This window comes from Ciconia boyciana, chromosome 18 (genome assembly GCF_034638445.1).
Source record: "Ciconia boyciana chromosome 18, ASM3463844v1, whole genome shotgun sequence".
Classification (NCBI taxonomy): domain Eukaryota; kingdom Metazoa; phylum Chordata; class Aves; order Ciconiiformes; family Ciconiidae; genus Ciconia; species Ciconia boyciana.
In genome coordinates, this window is record NC_132951.1 from 7,136,959 (window position 1) to 7,160,529 (window position 23,571).

Here is a 23,571-nt window from a genome sequence, read left to right on the forward strand (position 1 = left end):
TAAATCTGAAATGGATGTCTCCTGTCCTTATTTCTACAACTAAAGTTCTTTTAAGTATTCTTTGTATGTAACATTTGGAAATCTACAAAGCAGCATGTTAATGAGATAGGTAACTAACTAAGTCTACAGTTTTTTTGTTGTTAGATATTACATTCTGACATAGTCTAGAAGCTCGCCTCAAGGCCTGGGCTTTATTCTGCGAGGTCCTGTATAAAAATTATTAAATAAACAGCCCTCAATAAGAGTTTATGAACATAAGCCTACAATTCACTGCACAGATATACGACTGCATTTGTTGTCTCATAAACGGAGGTCGTTACCCGCTGTGCAACACCCAATATGCACACAGAGCCAAGATACTGATTTATTTGTGGTTTTGTGCAAAACCGGGTGCTAGGTGGTAATTCCACAAAGCTAGCACACCGCTCGTTCATGCAGGTACAATATTTATACAGTTTAGTTATACATATGCATAAGTAATTACGCAAAGCAGTTTTCTATTGGTCTAAATTTTCTTGTCTCGATCTTAAAGCTACAGTACTACTTTAATATTCTGCGCATGCTCAAAGGTGAGAGGGTCTCTGCTTGGTCCGGGGTCTCCAGCTCAAGGGGTGTGATTTTTAGTATTATAATGAGGATAGTTCCTGTAAGGGTGCTCCTTATCCCACTTCTGCTAGCAGTTTCACATTGTCCAAAAACATCTTAATTAGCTTACATATTTCTCCAGGATGTGCTTTACTCCCAAGGACAGTAATTCTTGATTAGATGTTCCATGTTCCAGTATAAATCCCCCTTATCAACTTTTCGTATGTCTCAGCCTTCCATTATCTTTAGAGCGCTCATCATAGCTAAGTGCTTAGGTCAGACCGATCTTCCATAAGTACTTGTATAATGCTGAAATTGATTGACTACACATTGAACACAAATCTGGACGTGGATTTAGTCCTGTGCATGCACAACGCAAGTCAGGATTAGGGCTGTATGAAGTGAAGACATCTGCTGCTTTATTAACCTACAATCCACAGGTTGATCTTCAGAGATGCCTTTACAGGCCAGATGTTAACATCATACCTACCAGAGATGGTTTAACTGAATCCAAAGGAGAAGGTTCCAGATTTAGCTAATCACACTGTTCAGTTTGAAAGTCATACAGAGCTGTAAGGTATCAGCATAGAAAATTGGGCTAGGATCCTTTCTTTCATTACAGTCAATAAACCAGCGTGTCTTAAGCTGACAGCCAAAGGGTACTTACTGTTGGTACACAGACCTTGACCTCTCATCTCCTGACAGTTGTTTTTTCCTGTGAGGAACATATCCCTTTCAATTATCAAGCACCTTGCTGTTCAGTATGCAGTGGTAAATACATGTCATTGTGTGAGACTACATGGAACCTTAAAATCATAGTTCTACAACACAGACTACCACAGCATTACTCAGTAATAACCTAGGTATCCACTGGGCTCAGGGGTGGTTACACAAAGATTGTGTCTCATTGACAAAGGGAGTGAATGAAACGGAAGAAGAATTAGAAGGTCAAGGTAAGAAAATGACCCAGAAAGTACCCTGCCACACTGAGACTATCATCAGCGGAATTGTTGGATCATCACTGTAAGGCAACCTGCAGTATACCTCTGTATGATTAGATCAGGATTATGAAATTTCTTGGCAGATAAGAGGACAGACCATATGAATGCTTTTTATTCAGGAGCTGGATTGCATTATATAGCCAAGTTTTGCTGGGCTATATGAATTTGTTCCAGGGACCAGATCAGGCGTGCGGATAACCAGAGATTTCTAGTTTCCCGCACACGGCTCGACTATGTAGTTTTATGTTTTAATTTTGGCTTTGAAAAAGACTTGGTATGCAACCCCCGGTGAAGCCACATAGCCTTTGAAAATCAAAGTGTTTCTCAGCACATATGACAGCACCAAGAAACTGTGGTGCCCACAATTTCCTCTGCAATCCGCAAGGATGGTGTTATTACTCATCTATTTCACTAGGGTATAACTAGTTCTCACCGTAATGTCTTTAAACCTCCCAGACTCCTTGGAGAAAAAGGCATATGGAGGTTTAAGGTACTTTTTCCTCTTGCTTTTGGGGCCTATCTGTTGAAAGAATGGACCAAGTTTCACCAGACCTGCTCTCAACAGCTGATATTAATTACTGGAATTACACTGTTTTCCACATCAGTTTTATCTGGAGGAAGACTGTATTCACACATGTGAAAGCAGTAGCGCACAACATTTCAAAGCAAAATGATCTGTGCACTAAGGGATATTTGCACCCACTCTTTGTTCTATTGCTCTAGAAATCTATTCCCAATATGTCTTTATTGGCAGGACAGGCCCACAGGATATAAACTAAGATATTGTTTTTATACCCATTTTGCCCACATGGCCAATCAGCTTCTGTCAGTGATTTTCAGTCTCACAAGGTAAAATATATTCCAGGAACTATTTTGTAGCATCTCACTGGATGTGGAAAGCACAGAGAACTCAGATTTGTTGCCCTTAAAATATTGAACTCACATCCATGTCCAGATCCCTTTCCTAATGGACTATAACATTCAGTTTATTTCTTTCCTTATGTATATTCTGGCTTCTGTGGAGTCACACTAAATATAAACCTGTCTCATACACTAGATTTACCTTCTTTCTTCTCTTTTTGAGGGATTCCCAGACCAGTTCAGCAAATTTCCTCTTTCAGAACAGAAGAGAAAATGAGGAAGCATTTCACTATTTTATTCTGCAAAGACAAGCTCTATATTTGACAATCCAAAATTAAAGGCTGCTTTTCTTTCAGACAGCTTTTACAACCAAAAGGAACATTAGAGAGAAACTTTTTCTTTCTGAGCAACTGATACCACAAGAAACCAATGATGTTACTATGGTATCATTGCTACTATAGTAGCATTTAAGTACCTATAAAATAGATACTTAAATCATTTCTATCTCTATAGGCAGCTTTACATAGTTGTATAAATTTAAGAGGTTAATTTTAATTAATCTTTTTAACTATTGTTAGCTGTCTAATGTATTCTATATTGATACAGACAGTGCCAATCATAGCCCCGATTCTTTGTGGAACTTGTACTCTAACCTCTGCTTGTAAACATTTAATTTAAATTCTTACCTGCATTTATAAACATTTCTTAGGAACCCAAAGGACCAAGAGCATCCACTTCATGACCCACTGTGAAATGTTCTGAACATTCACAGCTCTACCTGGAGTCAATGGAAACAGTTTGCAGATGACTAGGAGAATCTTAAGCTCATCGTATTCCATGTTTTTGCCTCTTTTTTCACCAAGGACTAAATGTGTTATTTTTGCAAGGGCAAGGAACGAGGGACAGAATCCAGCACTCAAGTATCTTTTTCTAATTATGCTAACTAAACTGGGAGTTCTATTTGCATGAGGTGACAAAATCAGTGTACAAAGCTGTCATTATGTTGATAGCCATACATAGAAACACACAGTTATGCTCACATGCATTTTTAGAGATTCATATTAAAGTACATCCAGAAATATTTCTAGCACCCGGGGGGGGGGGGGGAATCTCTCATCCTACTTGTTTTTCTTTGCTCACATCTTAAGTTTTTCTACCAAGGTAGAAAGAAATAGATTTTTCCTGTCCACTCCAGTTTATAAAATTCCTTTTAATTTCACAGACATTACAGTTTTTCAGTATTTCCCATGAAGGATGCTCATAGTTGTTTTTTCCTCCTATAGCTGCTACATGCTGCTAAGTCACAGGTGGGAGGTATTATAGAATGAAGAGGCCTGTTTGCTGCTAACATTCTTGCAACTCAGCTTCTTGCAGGAGAGAAAATGGAAGGTTTTAGGAGTGATTCTGAGAGCCTGCAGTTCTATTTTCCATCAACGGGAGGTGTCGGTTTCTAAACCTTCTTAAAAACCAAGCCTCACTGTTTCTGATGCTCAGTTTGGGTCTCTCTGGGCTGTGTGATTACAATTGGTGCAGAAGTGTTTAGACAGACTCCACGATAGTAATGAGTTCTTGTAGGGGTAACGCTGCACGCATACACTGTGGTCTCATTTGCTTACAAGCATCTCTGCAAGACAGGGGAAGCAGGAGCACATTTTGTGCATTTTAGAGTTTTACACTAATATTGATCTGCTGAGAAATCTACATAAAGTTTGCCAATACTTCTGCAGATTTTTACCATTTCTGCCACACCTTTTCTTCCTTTCTTGTCTACCTGGAGAGCACCCTATTAACTCTCCCTGTCCCTCCAGAGCACTTTTGTTCTTTGAGAATACAGTAAGTTAGACCAAGGACCATACTGCCCAATAACTAAGTACCAGTTGCACAGAAAACTAAAACCAGAGAACATGTGAAAGAATATCTGCAAAGAAGTTACACTTAAGCCTTTCTGCTGTACCAGCTCCTTAACTGGCAGTGAGCCCTATTCCCCCCCCATAGTCTTGAATATCTGCTGTTGACATACTGTACTTTTCAATATTCTTTCACAAACCTTTCTCAAAGCAAATGTATAAATTTAATTTTAGCTTTTCCAGAAAAATGGTATAGTCCTGAACTATTATTTCTGGACTGAAGTAGGCTCACCCAGAACAAAATACCTGCTTAGAATATCAAGCAGGAAAGAGAACACAATACTTGCAGGTTGATGTTTCTGTTGTTAGCAAAAATGTTGCTAGCCACAATCAAATAGAGTTGCTTTTGTGGAAGTATTAAAGGCAGGTGTGGATTCATGGGGTCAGGTAGGGGGACAAGAAGGGGAGCAAAGTCAAGTCACATTATGTACTTACTAAGCAGCTAATGCTGTTGTCAGGGAGCAGAAAGAGCCAGGCTGCTCCCCAGGGGAAGAGGAGGCAGGAGCCAAAGGGGTAAACCCCACAGCTGGCAGCAGTATTGCCAACCAGGGCCCAACCCCACAGCACCCAACAGAGGCAAGCAGACCAGACCAAAGACAATGGCTAGGTCTAACAAAAAGTCCAGATCATGAGGCAGGTCCAAGGTCAAGCAGAGATACCAACCCGCAGGCCAGGATTAGGACCAGGTCTAGTGATCTCCAGGCACATCCATAGCAATGAGACAGAGCCAAGGAGTCAACCCACCACTCAAAGTCAGAATCAAGGACTCCATGGGCATGTAGGGCTACAGCTGAGCCAGAGACTACCACTCCCCCATAATTAATCACAGACTGCTAGCCCCAGGCTGAGCTTAAATAGAGCTCCCAGCCCCACAGATGTGGGGAGAGGCCCCAGGTGAGGCTGGTCATGGCTATTAAGGCTTATTAGTACAGCTGTTGTGCTCTGTGAGATGATTGCAGTGATGTAGCTGGGCAATCTTTCTCTGTATTGAAACTAGAACTGTGTAGGTGAACTTCAGATTACAACAGTCTCTGGGAAAAAGACAATTTTCTTCTTACGGTTTCTCAAATAAAGCTTCAAAGATCCTCACAGTCTGAAGTTCCCTGAGCATCAGCTCTGACCCAGGGAGGAAGGTGACACCATTCTTTAAGTCTTTGATACTCTTCACTGTTTTTTTTGTGGTGACCTCTAACAAGGAGCAGCCATCAACTTCTGAAGGAAAAAACAATGTTTTTTCTCCAGGTTCCTTCAACATAAACGATCAGAATAGCTGCACAGATGCTCAGAGACTTTTGTCCACAGTCTATGTTGCGTTTCTTAAGCTTGTTTCTTGAGATTTGCTGGGCAAGTTGCTGAGAGGAAAAAATAGCATTGACAGCCCCCAAAACAGCCCACATATGCCCTGCAATGGTGTTACCCATACAGATGGAGCAGCTCCCTTCCATTCCTTCAGTGTTCTTACCTGCACACTGGTGATATTTTCAGAGCATTTTCCTTGGGCATCTTCACTGGCAGAGTGAGGCAAATTCACCCCTCAGCACGGTTGTTCCCATTTCTCTGTACACCCAAGTAGGTATTTTTGCATGGATTACATTTGATGGACATCTGTGAAATCTTCCTTAGAATCATTATAACTAAAAAGTTCCTGTTTAAAACAAAATATACAGCTCAAAATCTGTTGCAGTTTTTTGTTATTCCTTTCCCTCACCACCCCCAGCTCTCTCTGAGCTGTGAACAAGAGTACTGGGTAGCACGAACTGAGAGGTGTTTGAAATGCAGCATTCTCCATCCTCCTGAGTCACTGCTAGCCATCGGTTTCTTTTCTGAACACTTGTTTTCACTGCTATACTTTCAAATCAAATATGGCCTCACATTATATTCTTATTAAAAACCCAGCCCTTTTAAAAACCTAAAATCAGTTTCCTCTTTACTGTAGACAAATGAATTTTAAAAACAAAATCTAAGTACATAAAATGAAGTACTTATTTGTGTTTCTGTAAAACAAACATAGCAACAACATCTACTGTTTTGCAGCCATAAACAGAAATTGATGTGTTTTTCATCCATGTTTGAATGAAGATGAAGCAGCAGAAGCACAGCAGTGTTCTTGCAAGCCTCCAGTTCAATCGTATCAAGTATTTCTTGTGTTCCGGCGATTCCGCAAGTGCTGTCCCGGCATAAAGCCCTCCCATATGGGTGTATCAACCACCAGGTACAGGTACTGCGACCAAACTGCATGGCTGTATTGACTGAACTATATGGGTGTAAAGACCAAACTGTGCAGGTGTAGTAACCAAACCATATGGGTACATTGACCTGTACGTTGTATACCTGTACGTTGACTGCACTGCATAGATATAGTGACTGAACCCTACAGCGATAGTGACCAAGCTGTACAGGCTCACGGACAGGTATAGCGACTGAACCAGGCAGGTACACCGACTGACTGAACCATGGGGCACGCTGACTGGGCCGCACGCATACACCGGTTGGGCTACACCGGTGTGTCAAGCCGCCGCACACAAGCCATGGCACCACACAGCCCCCGAGGCCTGAGGACAGCCTGTGCTGCTCTGGTTTCAGGGGGAGTGAGCTGGCCCGTACCCAGCGTCTCTGGGCGCAGACCCTGGCGCTATCCCTGGCCTCAGAGGAGGGGCTGTGAGAGGGCTTTGCGGCCGGGCGCCCCCCCCACAGCGGGCCCCCCTCACAGCCCGCTCGGACTACATCTCCCAGGATGCAGCGCGGCGCCGGCGCCCTTAAGGCCCCCTGGCGGCCACGCGCGGCTGTCTGCAGGCTCGGCGGGGCGGGCTGAGGCGAGCTGAGCCCGGGCGGGAGCGGGCGGCGTCGAGCGGGGCGGGCTAGTGCCGGTGCCCACCGGCCGGGGCGGCGAGAGCCGGGCTACCCGCCGGTGAGGGCGAGGGAAGAGGTAGTGTGAGCTCGCCTGTGCGAGGAGCCGGTGCCGCGCCGCAGCCATGGGGAACCGCGGGATGGAGGACCTCATCCCGCTGGTCAACCGGCTGCAGGACGCCTTCGCCGCCATCGGGCAGAACGCCAACCTCGACCTGCCGCAGATCGCCGTGGTGGGGGGGCAGAGCGCCGGCAAGAGCTCCGTGCTGGAGAATTTCGTCGGGAGGTACGAGGGTCCCTGGGGAGCCCCGCCGCAGGCAGAGCTGCTGCGGGGAGCACGGGCAGAGGTGCCGCACGGACAGGCGCGGTGCACGGGCAGCGCTGCTGGGCGCACGGACAAGCGCGGTGCACGGGCAGCGCGGTGCACGGGCATAGCGGCTGGACGCAGGGGCAGCGCAGCGCACCAGCAGAGCTGCGGGGTGCGTGTGCAGTGCGCGGGCAGCGCAGCAGCGGGGCAGCGCTGCAGGACGCCCGGGCGCTGCGGTGCAGGGGTGGGCGGAGGAGGTCTCCCCGCCTCGGAGGGGATCTCCGCAGCGGGGTCCCCGCCTTTGCCGCACCTTCGGGGCCGGTGGGAGCCCCCCCGGCCCCGCCGGGAGGTGCGTCCCGGCCGTTATATAACGGGGGGGCTGAAATGTCAGTGGGGACCGGCCCCTTCCCCTCCCCTACTCGGTGCGGGGCCGGCGGGCCGGGGTGCCCCCTCCGCGGGGCTCCGAGAGATGGATGTTGTGGCTGGGAACGGGGGGGTGTGGGTGTTTAAGTTTAATCTGCTCCGTCCCCCTCCCCCAGCCCTGCTTCGCTGTCCTCCATAGCGGATGCCATGTCAGGAGCTGCGGGGAGGCTATGGGAAGGACGGGGTTATCTCTCTCCTATATGCTCAAATCCCCGGGTGCTACCATTTTGTGACAGGCAATATACTGATGCCTTCCCTTCATGTGACCTTCGCATTCATCGTCTGCAACTTGAGTAAATTGCAGACCGTGCTGCCTGGTTATCTGCTCCGGTGTAGAGACACAACACCTGGGGAGGGAGGTTGTTCCTCAGCTTGTTTCTGGCCTCGTTAATGAATTGTATTCCGTGATATACAGGTTTTAGTTATTGTGGTATCTTTTTATTCTGAGGGGCATGCAAGTTGCTGGTGACTTGTCTTAAAAGCAGTGACTGCTGTGATACCTGGTCAGATGCTTGCGTGTTTTTTTTTTTCTTTCAGCAAACTGCATTTGTGACATCTATTGGATGTCCTTCCCCCACCCCCACTTTTTTTTTTAAGCTGTTTGCTGACGGATGGCTTATAAAGCTTTGCTACTGTTGGAAGGGTCTGTGGTGTGTATGAATTGCTTGTTTAGCTGTGAGTAGCCCCAAATTCTGGACTTGTGCAAGGGTAGCCTTGAGCAGGGTGTGCTGTGTGCACTAGAAAGAAGGCACAGGGATTGTATCTGATGCAAAGAAAGCATGGTTGGAATAAGATTTTTTTTTTTCTTCACTATAGATATACATTCAGAGAGTTTGGGATCCTTTCTAGCTAACTTCCAACAGTCCATGCAGTATTCCCCAGGGATGCTGGGGATCATGCCAAGGGAAGGACATTGCAGGAACACATTTCACTAAGCCTCAGGTTGTAGACCAGGATCCACTTGTTTGTCCATAGACACAGGAAGAAAAAAATTATTCCTACCACCAAAGTGAAAAACTTGCTGTGCTGTGGCTTTCTAAGAAGAAGGGGAAAATAGGTCTCCTGAAATATGTGATCAAAACAGGTTCACCTGTTGGCTCTACTGTTTTCATGCTTTCTAAGTACTGGTAGCCTAACCTCGTAAATCCTTTTTAGAGGATCTATGCAGTCAGTGCTGCAGTGGCGTAATATACAATGGATGGCTGGGCCAGAGGAGGGTTTGTCAAAGGACAGTGTATCGGGGTACATTGCCCTTCTCTTTTAGACTGAGCAAACAGAAGGGAATATATTAATCCTTGGTGTGTCTCCACTGGCACCAATTGAGAACTGGGGATTTTGTCTGCCTGGTGGAGAGCAAGTGAATTAAATTGTTTTCTGTCTCTTTCTGATGACCCCTGTCCCAGGAGAACTTGTGACCTCACTGTGTCCCATCAGTTGTCTCTCTAGCAGCAAGTTATAGTGCTGTGGCTTTTAGAAAATGAAATAATGAAGGGTCCCTTGAGCAGAAGCTGAGAGACCTGTCTGTAGAAAAGCATTTAGAGGAAATAATTGGAGTGGAAATGGAAAATATGTCAAAGGGAAGAGGTCTTTCTCCATTTGATACCCTTGAGTGCTGGCTAGTTTAGAGACTGGTAACATGAGACATCTTGCCACAGAATGTATGTGTATATTCTGCAAAACCCAATCCTGTTAAAATAATGTTGGGGCCCTGCTGTAATGTATAGTCTCTTTTCTTTTTGTGTGGCTATTAGAAACCATGATAAGAAGCTATGGAAATAGTATCCAGAATAAGCATGGTTCCTCAATGTAATTGTGATAGGGGCTGTTTTCTTGTCTGAATAGGCATAAGAAGAAATTGTGTGTAGACCTACTGTGTACAAATACAATTATTGTGGTAGTGTGGACATGACATATGTCACTGCTCCAGCTTGATACCAGGATGGTGGTGCAGCTATTGCTCAGCAGCTGCTCACTGCACAGTGAATGTGAGTGCTGATGAGTTTCTCTGAGTGGATGGAAATTTGTGCAAGAACAAATGCTGATGCAGTGGGTACTGACTGATGTGCTTGATGGGGACACTTCAGACGAGGGGCTGGAGGCCCTGCAGGGGCTGGTTTCCCCACTTGGTATTTGTGGGGCTCCTTTCAAATTGTCATCAAGGCATGTTCACATAGTAGGGCAGCATGCTTGCCCCCACTGCCAGACCTAGCCTGTGGCTATGCAGGACTTCAGTCCAGGGCCGCTGCTGGCACCTTGCAGTAGCACTGAATCCCATGCATGCTGGAGACTTGGAAACACAGAGGAGTGATGCTGACTGCAATTAATGTTTAGTTACGTGTCTTACCAAACAAATATCTTTTTTCCTCCTGAGTGCGATGGCTTACTAGTTGCTGCTAATTACTCTTCCAGTGTCACTTACTCTGCTGTTAACAGATTATCCAACAGTGCAGAGCCTGTATTTATAATACCAGATGTCAGTGTGGCTGCTATGTGTGCTTTTGCTGCCGGAGACTCAGCATGGTGACTAGGATACTGGCTGATGGTGTTAAAATCACTGAAGAGACAAGAGAAGCCATGTAGAAGCCAGACAGGTGTCACATCTCTTTGTAGACTGGTTTATCCTGGGCCCCAGAACTGGAGGGAAGGTTCATCGGGTCAGCACCAGGCATTTCCTATTGGTGTGGTTATAGACTTGTAGGATAGTTTGGGTTGGAAGGGACCTCAGGGGTCATTTGGTCCATTCTTATGGTGTTGCTACTTCCCTGTTGCCACCTTTCTTGAATTAGAAGGTCTTAGAGCAGGCACCAGTACTAGCAGAACTGCTTTGATAAAAAGAACAAAGCATGTGGTATGTGCTAATTTGACTTGAGAGAGCCCAAAGGCCCAAGAAGGGGCAACGTACAAGACAGCCCACAAAGCTGTTTGTAAAATTATCCATGTTCATGCCACTCTTATTTTGCCATGTGAAAATAATAAATATAAGTGTGTTTTTTTTAAATCCTAAGATCTTGGAGCACTGTTACCCAAATCTTTGGATTTGTGGGAGTATTACTGTTATCTCTGCCTTAAAACCAGGAAAAACCAAAAGCACTAGGCTGTGTTCAGATGGCTGTGTAAATGTCTGTGCCTTGTGTTCTTGTCTGATCCAAGGCAGCATGCTGCTCAGCCCTGCTAGGACAGCTGCATTGCTCTTCATGGAGAAAACAAGGCACCTCTGGCTTCTGGAGAACAGATGGTTTAAGGGGGCTGCTGAGGAGGCAGTGACTAAGGACTGAGAACAGTAGGTGGAAGGACTTGAATGGAGGTGAAACCGTCTTGTTCATGATCAAGGGAGCTAAGCAGTGCCAAAGTTGTGGGAAGTGAATCAGTGTTTACTTGACCCTGGACCTGAGCATTACCCCAAAAGCATCCTCTCTTGGGAGCTTTTATGTCCCAAACAAAATAGGGGCACTTAGCAGTCTGTCACCAGGCTCTGATGGTATATGCTGAATTATCTGATGTTTGTATGTTGCCTGGAAGGAAACTGGAGGCAGGCATGGACCTAAACTCAATTGTGTTGGGCTAACCTTGCCTCCCCTAGCAAACCAAAATTTCAGCATGGGTAAAAGAGCAGGGGAAATGCAGCATTGCAATGCCTGTGGCAGTGGTAAGGATAAGTACCTATTGAGCTTGGTACTTGTGCTACAGTAATTACCTTGACAAAACCAGGCAAGGGCCAGGCAGCATGTGCTGCAACTGTGTCTTTGCCTTGTGATGTCACATACTGAAAATGCAAAGTTAGAGCTTGAAGCCAGAGGATTTAGTTTGGCTTCAGGTATAACTTTGAGGAGCAACTTAGTCTCTTCATATCTCAACCTTCCCGAGCCATTTAGAGATAACTACTTACACCCCCAAGGTATGATGAGAACACATACTTTGCTTTGTTATGGGAAGCTTTTCCAGCAAAATGCCTTCAGCAGTATTTAGCAACTATCTAGAAGTGAAAGATCCTGTAGGGGTTCATACAGAGATGCATCTACTTGGCCTGTTCAGATACTGCAGGAAAACTGTTTTGTCAACGATCTTTGTGCTTTCAAGTTGCTCAGGCTTCTGCTGTAGTACATGCTTTGTGAGCTTGAGTGTTATGAAGAGGACTGAGGGTTTAAATCTTCCTAAAACTATAGCTACGTTATGTATAGATTGAGGATGTCTGCTGTACTGGGTAATGCTGAGCATCAGTGCAGTATTTCAGTGGCAGATTTAAATTTAAACAAGAAGATACACTCACTGACTTGCTCTGCTCTGGCCACGAAAGGGGTTCTTAAGTATGATTTTTTTGTTGTTGTTCTGCTTTGAGATACATTCACATGCCCAGAGTGCTGGTAGAGAGAGTAATTGCAAGTCACAGACCATTAATTGTTTTATGATAAATACATCCATGAGCTGACCAAATGCTCTTGTGTATTTGTAGGTTAAAGACATAGGCATTGCTTGGGAATTGACTTATTTGGGGTTGCAGAGGATGGTGCAAGAGCCAGGAGTAGGATTCTGCTGTTAAGAGAGATAAATCATGGTCAAATAATAGTCTTTCAAATGGCAGCAAGCTTTTGGTCTTCAGTGAAGAAAATACCTATTTTCATCTCAGATTAATTGGGGAAGGAAGAAAATATGGAGCACTGGGGGAAATGAATAATGTGTTACAGCAGACCACAAGATAAAATAATTTAACGTAAGAGAGATCTGTACAGCTCTGAGCAAACACTTGTGGGAGGAGGAACATTAGGAAGAGATACATAATTAAGTTAAAACATAACATAATATGGATGCCTGTAAGGGGAAAAAAAAGGCATGAATCTCTATGTTTGTAGATGCAGCAGCAGTGTCTGCCTGTATTTGTCCTCTGACTACTTGCTTTAATGTTATAGGGGTTGGCTCAAATAAACACAAGTCTAATCTTTTCTACTTCCTGTAGCGGTTGGATGTTCTCTGCAGATCTCACTGTCTGACTGTATTCTTCAGCTTAACTTTTTAGTGATGATCTCCTACTTCTGGTAACTACCCACTAGCCCTATATTCACTAGGAAAAGAGATCCTTATGGCATGTCTTGGATCATATCAGAATTTACCCAGGGAAAGAAAAACAGCTGTATCTCCAGTTTGGAAGCTGATGCCCAGTATTGTGCAAGTTGGGGCTTGCCTGGACCTACTGTCGTGTGAAAACGACAGGTTGCCTTGTCATTGCTGGAATTCATCACCTGATAGCTGGCAGATCAGGAGGATGCCTTCTTTGCTAGTGTGGACTCTTCCTTGTTACCATGATAATCCTCATGTTGGGAATCTTAGAGCATCCTGAGCTTCAATTAATCCTTACTGTACTATGAGACAGGTAAGTGTTGTGGGTTTTCTGTATGTTTGCTCTATAAACAGTATGCTGTGATACAGGGCTGTAAAGAGTCTGCAAAACCAGTGGGAGAAAGAAGTCAGGAGTTCCCAAAAGCATTCCCCTATGCTAGAACTGTCAGCTGTTACTGGTTTTCAAAACTCCACATGCTTATAACTTTTCACACAGTCAAAAAAAAAAGGCAAAACAAAGACAAACTTCTATTTTTAAAGGCTACTGATTGTTTTCAGAAGCCATAGTTCAATACCTAGCTGGGGATGCCAAGTCCTTGAACCTGACTTCTCCAGATGCTCTGAGCAGGCAGAACTCCGCTAGACTTAAATAGAAGGTGTGGGAGTCTGTCTGCAGCACCTCCTATCTGAGGCAGCTTCTGAAAATGTTATTCTAAGGCAGGAAGCTAAACCTCTTCCTGATCTGGTGAATTACTGAATATCCCTACTTTGTACTTAACTTCAAGTTTGAGCCTGTCTGTACAAGTGTGAGTAAAAATTCTTCTGAGTAAGGATTTCTTAACATCTTTAAGATGAACCTCTTTGAGGAGAAATGGAAGAAGTTGACAACTTAGCATAAGTTAATCAAGAAAACAGTTCTTGCTGTGTTCTAGCTATTGGGGCGAAACTTATTATGATGCCTTGAGCAGTGAATTTATTAGACAAGAGCAAAACCCATGTGTGCTCCACCCATGTGAGCCAATACTCAGATTTCTGTTTCAGGCAAGTGCATTTGAGTGGCAAAACTGGAAGATTTGCTGAAGGGGTGGCAGGCAGTCACCTAGAAGCGTATGGTGTTCAGCCTATATGCCCAATGTAAAAATGTTTTTGAGGTGGCATCTGTGAAAGGAAATTTACTGGTAATATGCAGGATAAACCTACTTCCTTGATGTGCCACTGAAAAAAAAAAAAACCCAAAAACTTTGGGTGTATACTTTCCTTCTTGGACTCACAGATCTGTAACCATATGAGTCAGAGTACTGCTAGTTGGGAGGAGAGCTAAAACTAAATCTGGTCCAAAAAAAGGGAAATCTAGTCATGCATGGTGGGAAAATAGCTCACTAGTGGGACAGTTTCTCATTCCCCTTGAAATTTTCTTTTCCTGATCTCAGACCTGGTTTTGCACATCCTGATAGAGAGCGAAAGCTCAAGGTAAAAGAATATTGTCTCTGATAACAGGCAGACAGGCATATTCAACCTTGAGATAGAGTTCTGTTCTCAGCTCTGAAACTAAATTCTTATGTGACTAATTTTTTAAACCTTTTTCTCCATCTGTAGAAAAGAGAGGTGGTTGGTCTCTGTCACGTATATCATTAATGGACACTTGAAATAACGCTAGAAGAGGTTAACCATAAAGTAGGAAACTTTTTCCTAACAATAAATTAAAACTCTGCAAGAGTGGTACAGCGATGTCTGCCTGAGCCCTTTAAGACCTGCCTTCTCTCCAGAAGTGGTGTGCCAAGAGCTTTAGCTGTTCATGCAGCCTCGTTTGCCCAGTGTTGCTGGTTACTTAGGTCTGCTCTGTAGAGAGGTTGGGACTGATGCAGCCATCTTTGACTGCTGGCATAGATCAGATACTGGATTTGAGGAGCCAGGGTATTCTTGGAAAGCACTGGGAGATGAGAGGCTGCACTAGATGAGCTGGTAGCACTTAAATTTTTGAGCATAGTCTTTCAGAGCAGGGATGGGGGTAGCACAGCCCTGTAGAGGGATGAGCCCTGTGTTTTGTCACTAGTGACTTTAAACACTCACATGGTCTGGTCAGACTGCAAGCAGGACTGGTTCTGAAAAGCTCCAAAAAGCTATTTCTCTTTATTTACGTTTATCTGTGATCCTTGTAAAGTATTCTTCATACTTATTTTTCAGTAGTTTGATGGAGTTTAGCCATGAGAATTGGTTGTCTTGCTCAGGACTACTATAAATATTGGGGTGGCTATGAAGGGAAGACTGAGTCAACATTTCAGTGTTTACTGAGAAGCAGGCAAGAGTATGCATCAAAACATTGTGACTGGCAACTGAGAGCACAATTTAAAGTTAGAAATTTAAACAACAATTCCAGGTGACTCACTGATACTTTGTACTTATGTCCAGCTTTTTGTTTTCAAAGTCCTATTAGTGAATACTTTAATAATAATTGAATGTAAAGTGGCTCAGTAATTTTCTTAAGCTATCTCATATAGATGGGCAGACAGGACAATTAAGTTGCTGCTGGTTGCTTCCTGCGTGACCTTCAAGCTTGTCACAGCTCCTAGGCTGGTGCTGACTATAATAGATAACTGCTTTTTTTCCTTCAAGACACAGTACAGGGAGAATGAGCCCTGAGTCTGAAATCTAACAGTGACTCTGATTGTTCTCTGCCATGTTAGATGCTCGGAAAGCTTTGGCAGACCCCGCCATGACCAAATGGAAGTGAGATGGTGTTTCAGTCCCTGGTCGGTAGCTTCTTGCAGTTCAGCGTAACATGCTTTTGGAAGCACCTCGGAAGCAGATGTTATGCAAGCTCCTCAAGCTGTGTCTTGCTGACTGGAAGCAAACTTGCCAACTTCTGCCACTTTTCTGCAAGTCTTGTGACTTGTGTGGCTTTTCTTACAGCCCTGGACACAGCAATTAAGCTAACAGAAGAGCAGTGTAGCTTTTGTATTGAAAACATCAATTTCTAACATGGATGTTTGAAGGTACTATTTTTCTTTAAAAGATGCTGTTTCCCTAAGTGCTCCTGGAGACAAGCGTAAAGAATCCCAAAACTTCTAAGACCTGCATTGTCAACTCTTCCCTTCCTAAAAATCACGGCTTAGTCCCAAAACTATAAGCTCTGCTAAAATACTTGTGTTGCAATCACAATGAACAATAAATTATACAAAATGAGGTTTGGAATAAACCCAGTTCCTCACTTGTGACTGAAATGGGAATTGAACTTGAGTCTCTGGGGGTGAAAATATTATTTTAATAATGTATTGCCTCAGCAGTCCCCTTTAATACTCCCTTTCTTGTTTCTTATGGCTTTAGGTTGCGTTGTTGCAGCTGTGTTGAAGGGTTTAGAGTTAATGCTACTGTAACAAACATGACAATTGCTGGGATCCTGTCTGACTATGCTAGGACTGTCGTTTTGTGGCTGTGAAACAGTGTTGATGCAAGAGTGGCCAGTTTAGTATATGGGATGCCTGAGAGAGGACATAGCTGATATTAAACTGATACTGCTGTGGATTTTGGCTGAAGAGCCAGGCAGTATTGCTGTAATGCTGTATAAAAGCTAAGCATAAACTGCAGCTGTATTTCAGAGTAGTTTTTCAGCTGCATTTCAGCTGCATTTCTCAAAGCATCAATAGGCAGAAGTCTACAGAGATGCTGAGTAGTTGGTTCTCAACATCTGCAAATGTTGTTACAGCGGAGCTAACTGACCCTGGAGAGCACTAGGAAAAACTATTTTTGCCTTTTTTTTTTTGAGAAAGGAGATCCAGGGATGGGGGAGGCTGTGCTGAATTTCTTAGAACAAGGAAAGAGGTACCTAAAGGCAAAAATCTTGAAGTCTTTGTTCAATTCCTCCTCTTTGCCTTCCTGCCACTCCTGCATGTGTAAAAGGCAGAGTAAGTTATGTAGGAAGTGGCTCAGGGCTCTGACAACAAATTAACAGGCTGTTTCAGCTAGAGCTCTTCCTCATCGAAGTAATTATAAACATCTACAAACAGGGGCTTATATTGAAAATAACTGCCCATTTGCCACCTGCCTGCCAGCACAGGAACAATTCTCTGTCAGCAGGGGAATACACCTGATGACCTCTTAGTTCAGAATTAAGCCAGTAAAAAACAAAGCTCTAACCCTCACAGTTTTTATGCTGATATTTAGCTCCACTGACTTGCTTATGATTTACTCTGAACTTACACTGCTCTGGGTCAGGATGAGGCCCCTTGATTCTAATACACGTTAGGTTTTCTCTCTTTCTGTCTGCTGTGATCTCTTGAGTAATCTCTGGCTATTTCTTAAGCTGATTGTGCTTTTACTTTTAATAGAAGCTCCTCTATGAATAGCTGAGAATTGCCTGAGCATGGTGGTGGCCTTGAGAGGAGATCTGTCGCAGTGGGGTTATAGCTAGAGGTAAGGAGGAGATTGGTACATACCAAAATGTAGAATACCCTCAGGGATTGGTGCATGACATGTCACACTGCAGAGGTGATGCTGCAGCTCTGGTGCTGAAACTCAGTCACCTCTTCTACATCAGTGCCGCTCTCAGCAGAGATCCCAGCAATATACTTCTTTCCTCTGGGCTATGCTACTTTGATTTGATGTTCCTGTTCCTAGGCATTACTCTCTATTTATGCCTGTTCATACAAGATGTGTTTGTTATGCCGGGCCTGCAAACTACCTGGCACCCCAAACTCATCTTAGAGAAAGAGGTCCATTTCCTGAATGAATTTGTATAGACTATTGAAAGAATGATATTTAAAGAATACTTACTGCAGAATTACAAGTGAGGCACTGCATTAGCACTTGATATTTTGCCATCTTCTGTTTGGACAAAGTTGAATTCAAACTGGACACCTGGACAGGCAAAAGCAAATGTTATTAGAAATCAGTGTATTGGTTTGAAGGGGTGGGGGGAAGATACCAGGGGAAGGAATTTAGATAAACCCTTTACTTGTGGAAAGTAGGGAAAGTAATGGAAGACCAGAAGACTCTGGTCTGTTTGTCCAGGTCACTATGCCACAATTTTGCTATAGATTCAGAGTGCCCATTAACAGGCAACACCAATTTTGACCCTCCTCTGCTTTTTTGAATTTAAGCCCTAAAAGTTTTCCACGAAGACTTGAACTTGTTTAGAAATTCTGTGGATGTGTATCTGTATATAAACCTGCCTTTTTGTCACCTCCTATGGTCACTGCCCAAACTTGACCAGAGAAGAATGTTCCCTGGGACATGAGAAGTGCTGTCCTACTGGTTGGTCAGAAGAACTCTGGCAGACACATTGGAACCAGCCAGGAGGGCAAAAGCTCATATCTTCTGGGACTATTGATCCAACTTTCATTCTAATATAGCCTGAAATGAAGATGTCTTGTGTGGTTTTTGAAGTAGTTTAATGCCTCTGGCTCTGCTCTGCACTAGAGGAGTTAGCAGTCAGTCTGCTGGTTTTTCTTCAAGGGCTTAAGAAGCAGTGCCTCTGCACCATGTTTCCAGGCAGGGTGATCCTAATTATATCTGAAACTGCAGAGGTGCTGTGCATAGCAAGGAGCTTGGCACTGTTCCTGCATACTTCTCCAGGCAGAGCAGAGATATAAATTGGCATCTTAAATTCCCTCTGCAGGACAACCATGCACCTTGGACAGTTTGGTCAGGATGCCCAAGTGTGGCATAACTCTGTTACCCCACAGAACTGTGTCCTTCCTGCCTGGCCTGTTGGAAGGGAAGCAGCCTACCTCGCCATCCACAACACACTCTACCTCTTACTGCTGACCCAAGATAAATTATCAGGGTACATGCATTCAATTTTCTAAACCCACCACCCATGTCTGGCCACTAATAGCACATCGTGGCTTGAGGTGCCACCTCCTTTCCTCATACAGCTTCTGTTTGGGTTTGTATTAGTGGACTCCTCAAAGTGATTTTTGCCTTTTCCAATGAACTCTTCCAGTTGTCTGTACCCTTTACGGCATTCAGGCTCTGGGGAGACTGTCTCCTTTTCTAGAACATAGTGCTGTCTGGGAGTGGAGGAAGTGTCATACTGCAGTGAATAAATGTGCCTTGAGCTATGTTTGTTCTTCTCTTAGGTCTTGCAGCAAATACCAGGACTCCAGAGGTGGTGGAGTTTTGACAAGAAATGCAAGATGATACTTACCATGAGTGTTTGGTGTCTTTGAGTCTGCCATTGTACCTGGTTTCTTCCTCTGAAGGATAGAAGGGAAGAAAGGGGGATAAACCCCTTTTTATCCCGAGTCTTCATGTGACACATAACTTGAATATTAGTTACTGCTGCACAGTCTAGTGGTGTCCATGAACACAGGAGAGCCTTTACTGCTGGACAGCCTTTAGTCTAGATTCAGGTGCAGCCTTACTCCAGACAGCTAGGACAGATTAAGACACTGCTGGTGGGCAATAGCAAGGTCAGCCTATTGCTCATCAGTCTTAGCATGCATGAATCCTAGGGTGTTATTGTGGCTGTGCTTTCCCATCAGTTGTTCCTGTCCCAGAGTTTTAGTGTACAGCTTGTCCTTTTGTTTTCTCCCAGCTCAAGTAGCAGGTGCTGTACAGGTCATGTTTTTCAGAGCTGCAACCCTTCTGTTATGGCAAAGCCAAGACTTATCAGTAGATTTGTTTGTGCCAAAGCAGAGCGGTGTTACTGCAATATTATGACAGATCAGTGTGGCTTGAGAAAGAGACAAGCAAAGATGCTGGGTCATGGGTTTACTTTTATGGCCATTAAAAAACTGTTTCTTCACTACTGCCATCAGGACTGGACTAATTTGATGCTCTAGGGTGTTGTTGATGCCTAGTATTGTCCTCTTGGAGACTGTCTGGAAGTTGCAGGGAGATTCTGGAGATAAACCCCATATGACACTTTTTTTGCCAGGGTATATATGCTTTGGAGGGAGCAAAAGGAAAACTTGCTTTCATGCTATGATGGTGAAAATTCAGCAAGACAGACAGAAAGGTCTGGTTTACAGCTTCCGGGGTGGAGAATAGATCATGTTAGTGCAATATTTCTTATACCTGTGACTCTGGAGGCCTCTGGACCCAGCCAGTGCTGTGGTTGCTTTTCCCCAGAATCCTGGTATTGCTACCCAGATCTGGTGTTATGTTTGTTTTTTTACATGAGTGAAACCAGCCTTATTTTCTTTCTCCTGGGAATGTAATTCTTGAAATCAAAGCTGCATTTTTCACAAATGTGTAATCCTTACTGCCACATCCATTCAGGATACACCAGGCTGCTTATTCCCTTGAGTTCCTGATATTGTCATGTAGAATCAGATCTGTGTTATTCTTTACCTTCAATATCCCAAGGCAGCAGGCAAGATCCAGGACTTCATATTCTATTACCCAAAAGATCCCAGAGGAAGCTGCACAGCAGCAGTGCTGCAATTTTCTACTCTCTCAAGACTCTCTTCTTCCCCAGTGCTGCAGCCTAGAGTCAATGCGGCATTTTCTATAATGGGCAGTGACTTTTTGAGATCAGGCAATGCACTGTAGGCTGTACCACTCTCTAATAATCCTCCACAGTAAAATGCAGAGTTCCAAACAAGAAAATCCCTTTACAGTTTTTACCTGCAAAAATACAAAGAGGAAATTCACTCACAAGTGCACTTGAGGTGTTGGAGTGCCCTGTTTTCCTTTCCCATCTGTGTTCTACATCCTCACGTATTCTGGGCTAACCCATCTGCAGGAAGATAGCAGGGAGGGATCTGGCAGATAAGTCAACCCTCAAAATGGAGGAGGGGAAGGATATTCCTGATTAATTCTCCCACAGCAGAGATGAACTGAAGCAAATGACATCTCGGGTGAGATGGTCGGGTTTGTATGCTAGGAGTACCTCTTGTTTCTCCTGCAATCTCTTGACCTATAGCTGTAGACACTTGCTTAAAATCTCTCAGCCTCAGCAGCTTGGGGCTGATGCACAGCAGTGAGGGATGCAGGAACTGTGTGGACATCAAACTGATTTGTTTCTATGGAAACAAGTAATTTCGCCATGTTGTAGGGAAGTAGGAGGGGAATTATCCCCCTGGGCTTGGTTCTGGCTCTCAGATTGGATTGGTTGCTACACTGCAATTGTAGAGTGGCAGCCCAGGAAGGGATTATCTATCTAGTCAGTGATCACAACTAGGGAGAGAAGCACATGGATCCAATCCACTCCCATTGCAGGCTTCCTCTGCAGGGGTGACACAAGGCACTATCGTTGTGTGCCAGGATTCCCAGGGTCACAGCCCCTCCATGGCACTTAAAAGCAAAGAATTTAACCTTGGTCACTCATAGCCAGAAAGGAGGCTGTGACTGTGTATCCTGCCCAGACTTTTCAATTAGGATGGCTAAGGTGATGAACTGTGCTCATACTTTAGCATGCCTTCTTCTAGGCAAGAGCTGAGAACTATTTGTGGTGTCTGCAAGGACTGGGGGAAGCTGAGATCTTTCAGACATGCTTCAGGTGTTGCTTGCTGATGAAATTATTGTATGTCCTGTTATATTTGGTGTACTGCTTTCAGAAAGTCCCAGCACCTGAAGTCCTGTGATTGGGGGTGATGATTTTAAAATGTTTTTTCTAAAAAGAAAGTGAATCTTGTGATACCAGAAAAGGAATCAAAGCGTGAATATAAACCTTGATCAACAGGTTCAAATAAGAACAGTACTGACTAAAACCCATATATTCCTAGTGGTCTGTAGTACTGAGTCTGTTTTGAATGGACCTTGTGCCCTTGTGCAAGGTTCTAGGGCTGATCCTTCAAAAGAGGCTGACCAACACCTCTCTATTTCAGGCTCTCATGTCCTAAAGGTACTTGCCCATCTAGGCCCCACCTATGGCTCTGAGAGGGAAAGCTTAGATTTCTAGATACGAGGAAAACAGACCATGGAAAACTGGCAAAAATGGTAATGCCTGTGTGTGCCTGAGCCTCTTCCCAAGGTATCCCCTTGTCTGTTCTCTTCTTCCTCTCCTACAAATGTAGTGCAGGAGCTGTGTAAACTTATCTAATGGAGAGAAATTCCATTTGCTTGGTTTCTGTCTCCCCTCACTGTATAGAGGGACTTCAGTACGTGTTACCTAAACTGAATTAGGGATGGAGTGCAGCTCTATCAGAAATTCTTGCTTTATGCTTTGTAACACAGCCAGTGAGTTGACTGGATGTGGTAACCCTTGGTTATGAGTTTGCAGGGGTGCATCAGAAGAATGTAGCGACATCTCTGCCTTACTTTCAGGGCATCTAAAAATATATATAGTGCACCTCGAAAGTCAGGCCAGATTCTGCTGTAAGGTCTACCAAGCATAAAATCAGGGTATACTGGCTTCCTCGGAATTACTGTAGACATACAGTAGCAGAAATCCCTGGGGCAAACTCTTGGCTGTGCCAGTTCACTCTGCGGGCTGGCAGGCCCCCAGGCTGTTGAATAAAAGTGTAATACCTAAAGCGTAAGAATGGTTCTGACCTCCTTGGATGTCTCTTGCCCTGTGGAAGCAGTACAGCCATGAAGCTCTGTAGTTCTGCATCAGATTAACTTGTGCACAGAGGCTCTGGTGCGCAGCCATGACTTGGCATAATGCATACAGCTGTCTTCCAGATTTTGGTATACCCTGAAGCAAGTGGAGTGTGAAACAAAAATCAGCCCAAAGGATTCAAATAAAAATAAACAATAGAAAACTTTTTACCATATCCCACTGCTTCCAGAGACCTGCACAGAGGTATGTGCGGGAGAGGGGCTGATTGAGATACAGGGAAGAGAGATGTGGAAAGGGTAAATCAGAAAGGCAATGACTCTTGGGAACCAGTCTGTGCAGTCAGAGATAAGCCAGAAAAGCAGAATTTAGTGCACTCTGGAAGAGATTTAGTGTGCTCTGGGAGGGGTAGGGGAGAGAGCTGTTCCTAAGCAAGCGTTCATGTAAAAATTGCTGTGCACTTTCCTTTTTGCTTTGGCAGTGTTTATAAAGGGGCTGCAGGCTGAAGTCTGAACATGGCCACTGCAGCTGAAGTATCAGTGATGTATCAAGTATCAATGAAGTATTAAGAACATTGCACAGAGCCTATCCCCTCTCTAGTTGTTTGAGCCCCCTCAGCCCACACATGACTCAACATATGTGTTCTGAATGGGGGAAACACATTGATTAATAATTTTGACGTTCAAGGCATGGGGGTCCTCCCAGAGACCCACAAGAACACATAAATATGACAATGCATTTCAGTATCTGTAGGAAAGAGAAGATCTATACTCTACAAAAAATTACCAAGAAGGTGACAGAGGGGACAGTACTGGAGACTGTCACCTCTGTATCTAGACCAGTGATCAAGTAATTGTGCTGTGTCCCATGATGAGAAGACAAGCCCTATGGCTGAGATGGAAGCTCATTCAGCTGCTGTCTCTCCATGGCACATCTTTTAGTCCCAAATGTCAGTGAAACAAACACCATCATTATGCTTGTTCACGAGGAACTGGATTTGACTCGCCAAACTTACTGTATGTAGGCTTTCAAACAGCCAGCCATGCAGTTTTATATGGAGGTGGATTCTCTTGGAGGGGGCAGTCTCCTGAAAGGTTTCCTGTCTTTTTTGGCAAAGCCTGTGATGTGGGGTCATTATGGCTT

General features: G+C 44.3%; 1 protein-coding gene across 3 annotated transcripts in view; it reads left to right on the forward strand.

Moving 5' to 3' along the window:
- The first annotated feature begins 7,189 nt into the window (after positions 1-7,189).
- Positions 7,190-23,571, forward strand: part of DNM1 (dynamin 1) — a 71,912-nt gene continuing 55,530 nt past the window's right edge. For all 3 annotated transcript variants that reach the window (XM_072883267.1, XM_072883265.1, XM_072883266.1), the window contains exon 1: positions 7,190-7,487. In XM_072883267.1, coding sequence (XP_072739368.1) covers positions 7,327-7,487 — 161 coding nt within the window. In that variant the 5' untranslated portion in view covers positions 7,190-7,326. The remainder of the gene's footprint in view (positions 7,488-23,571) is intronic.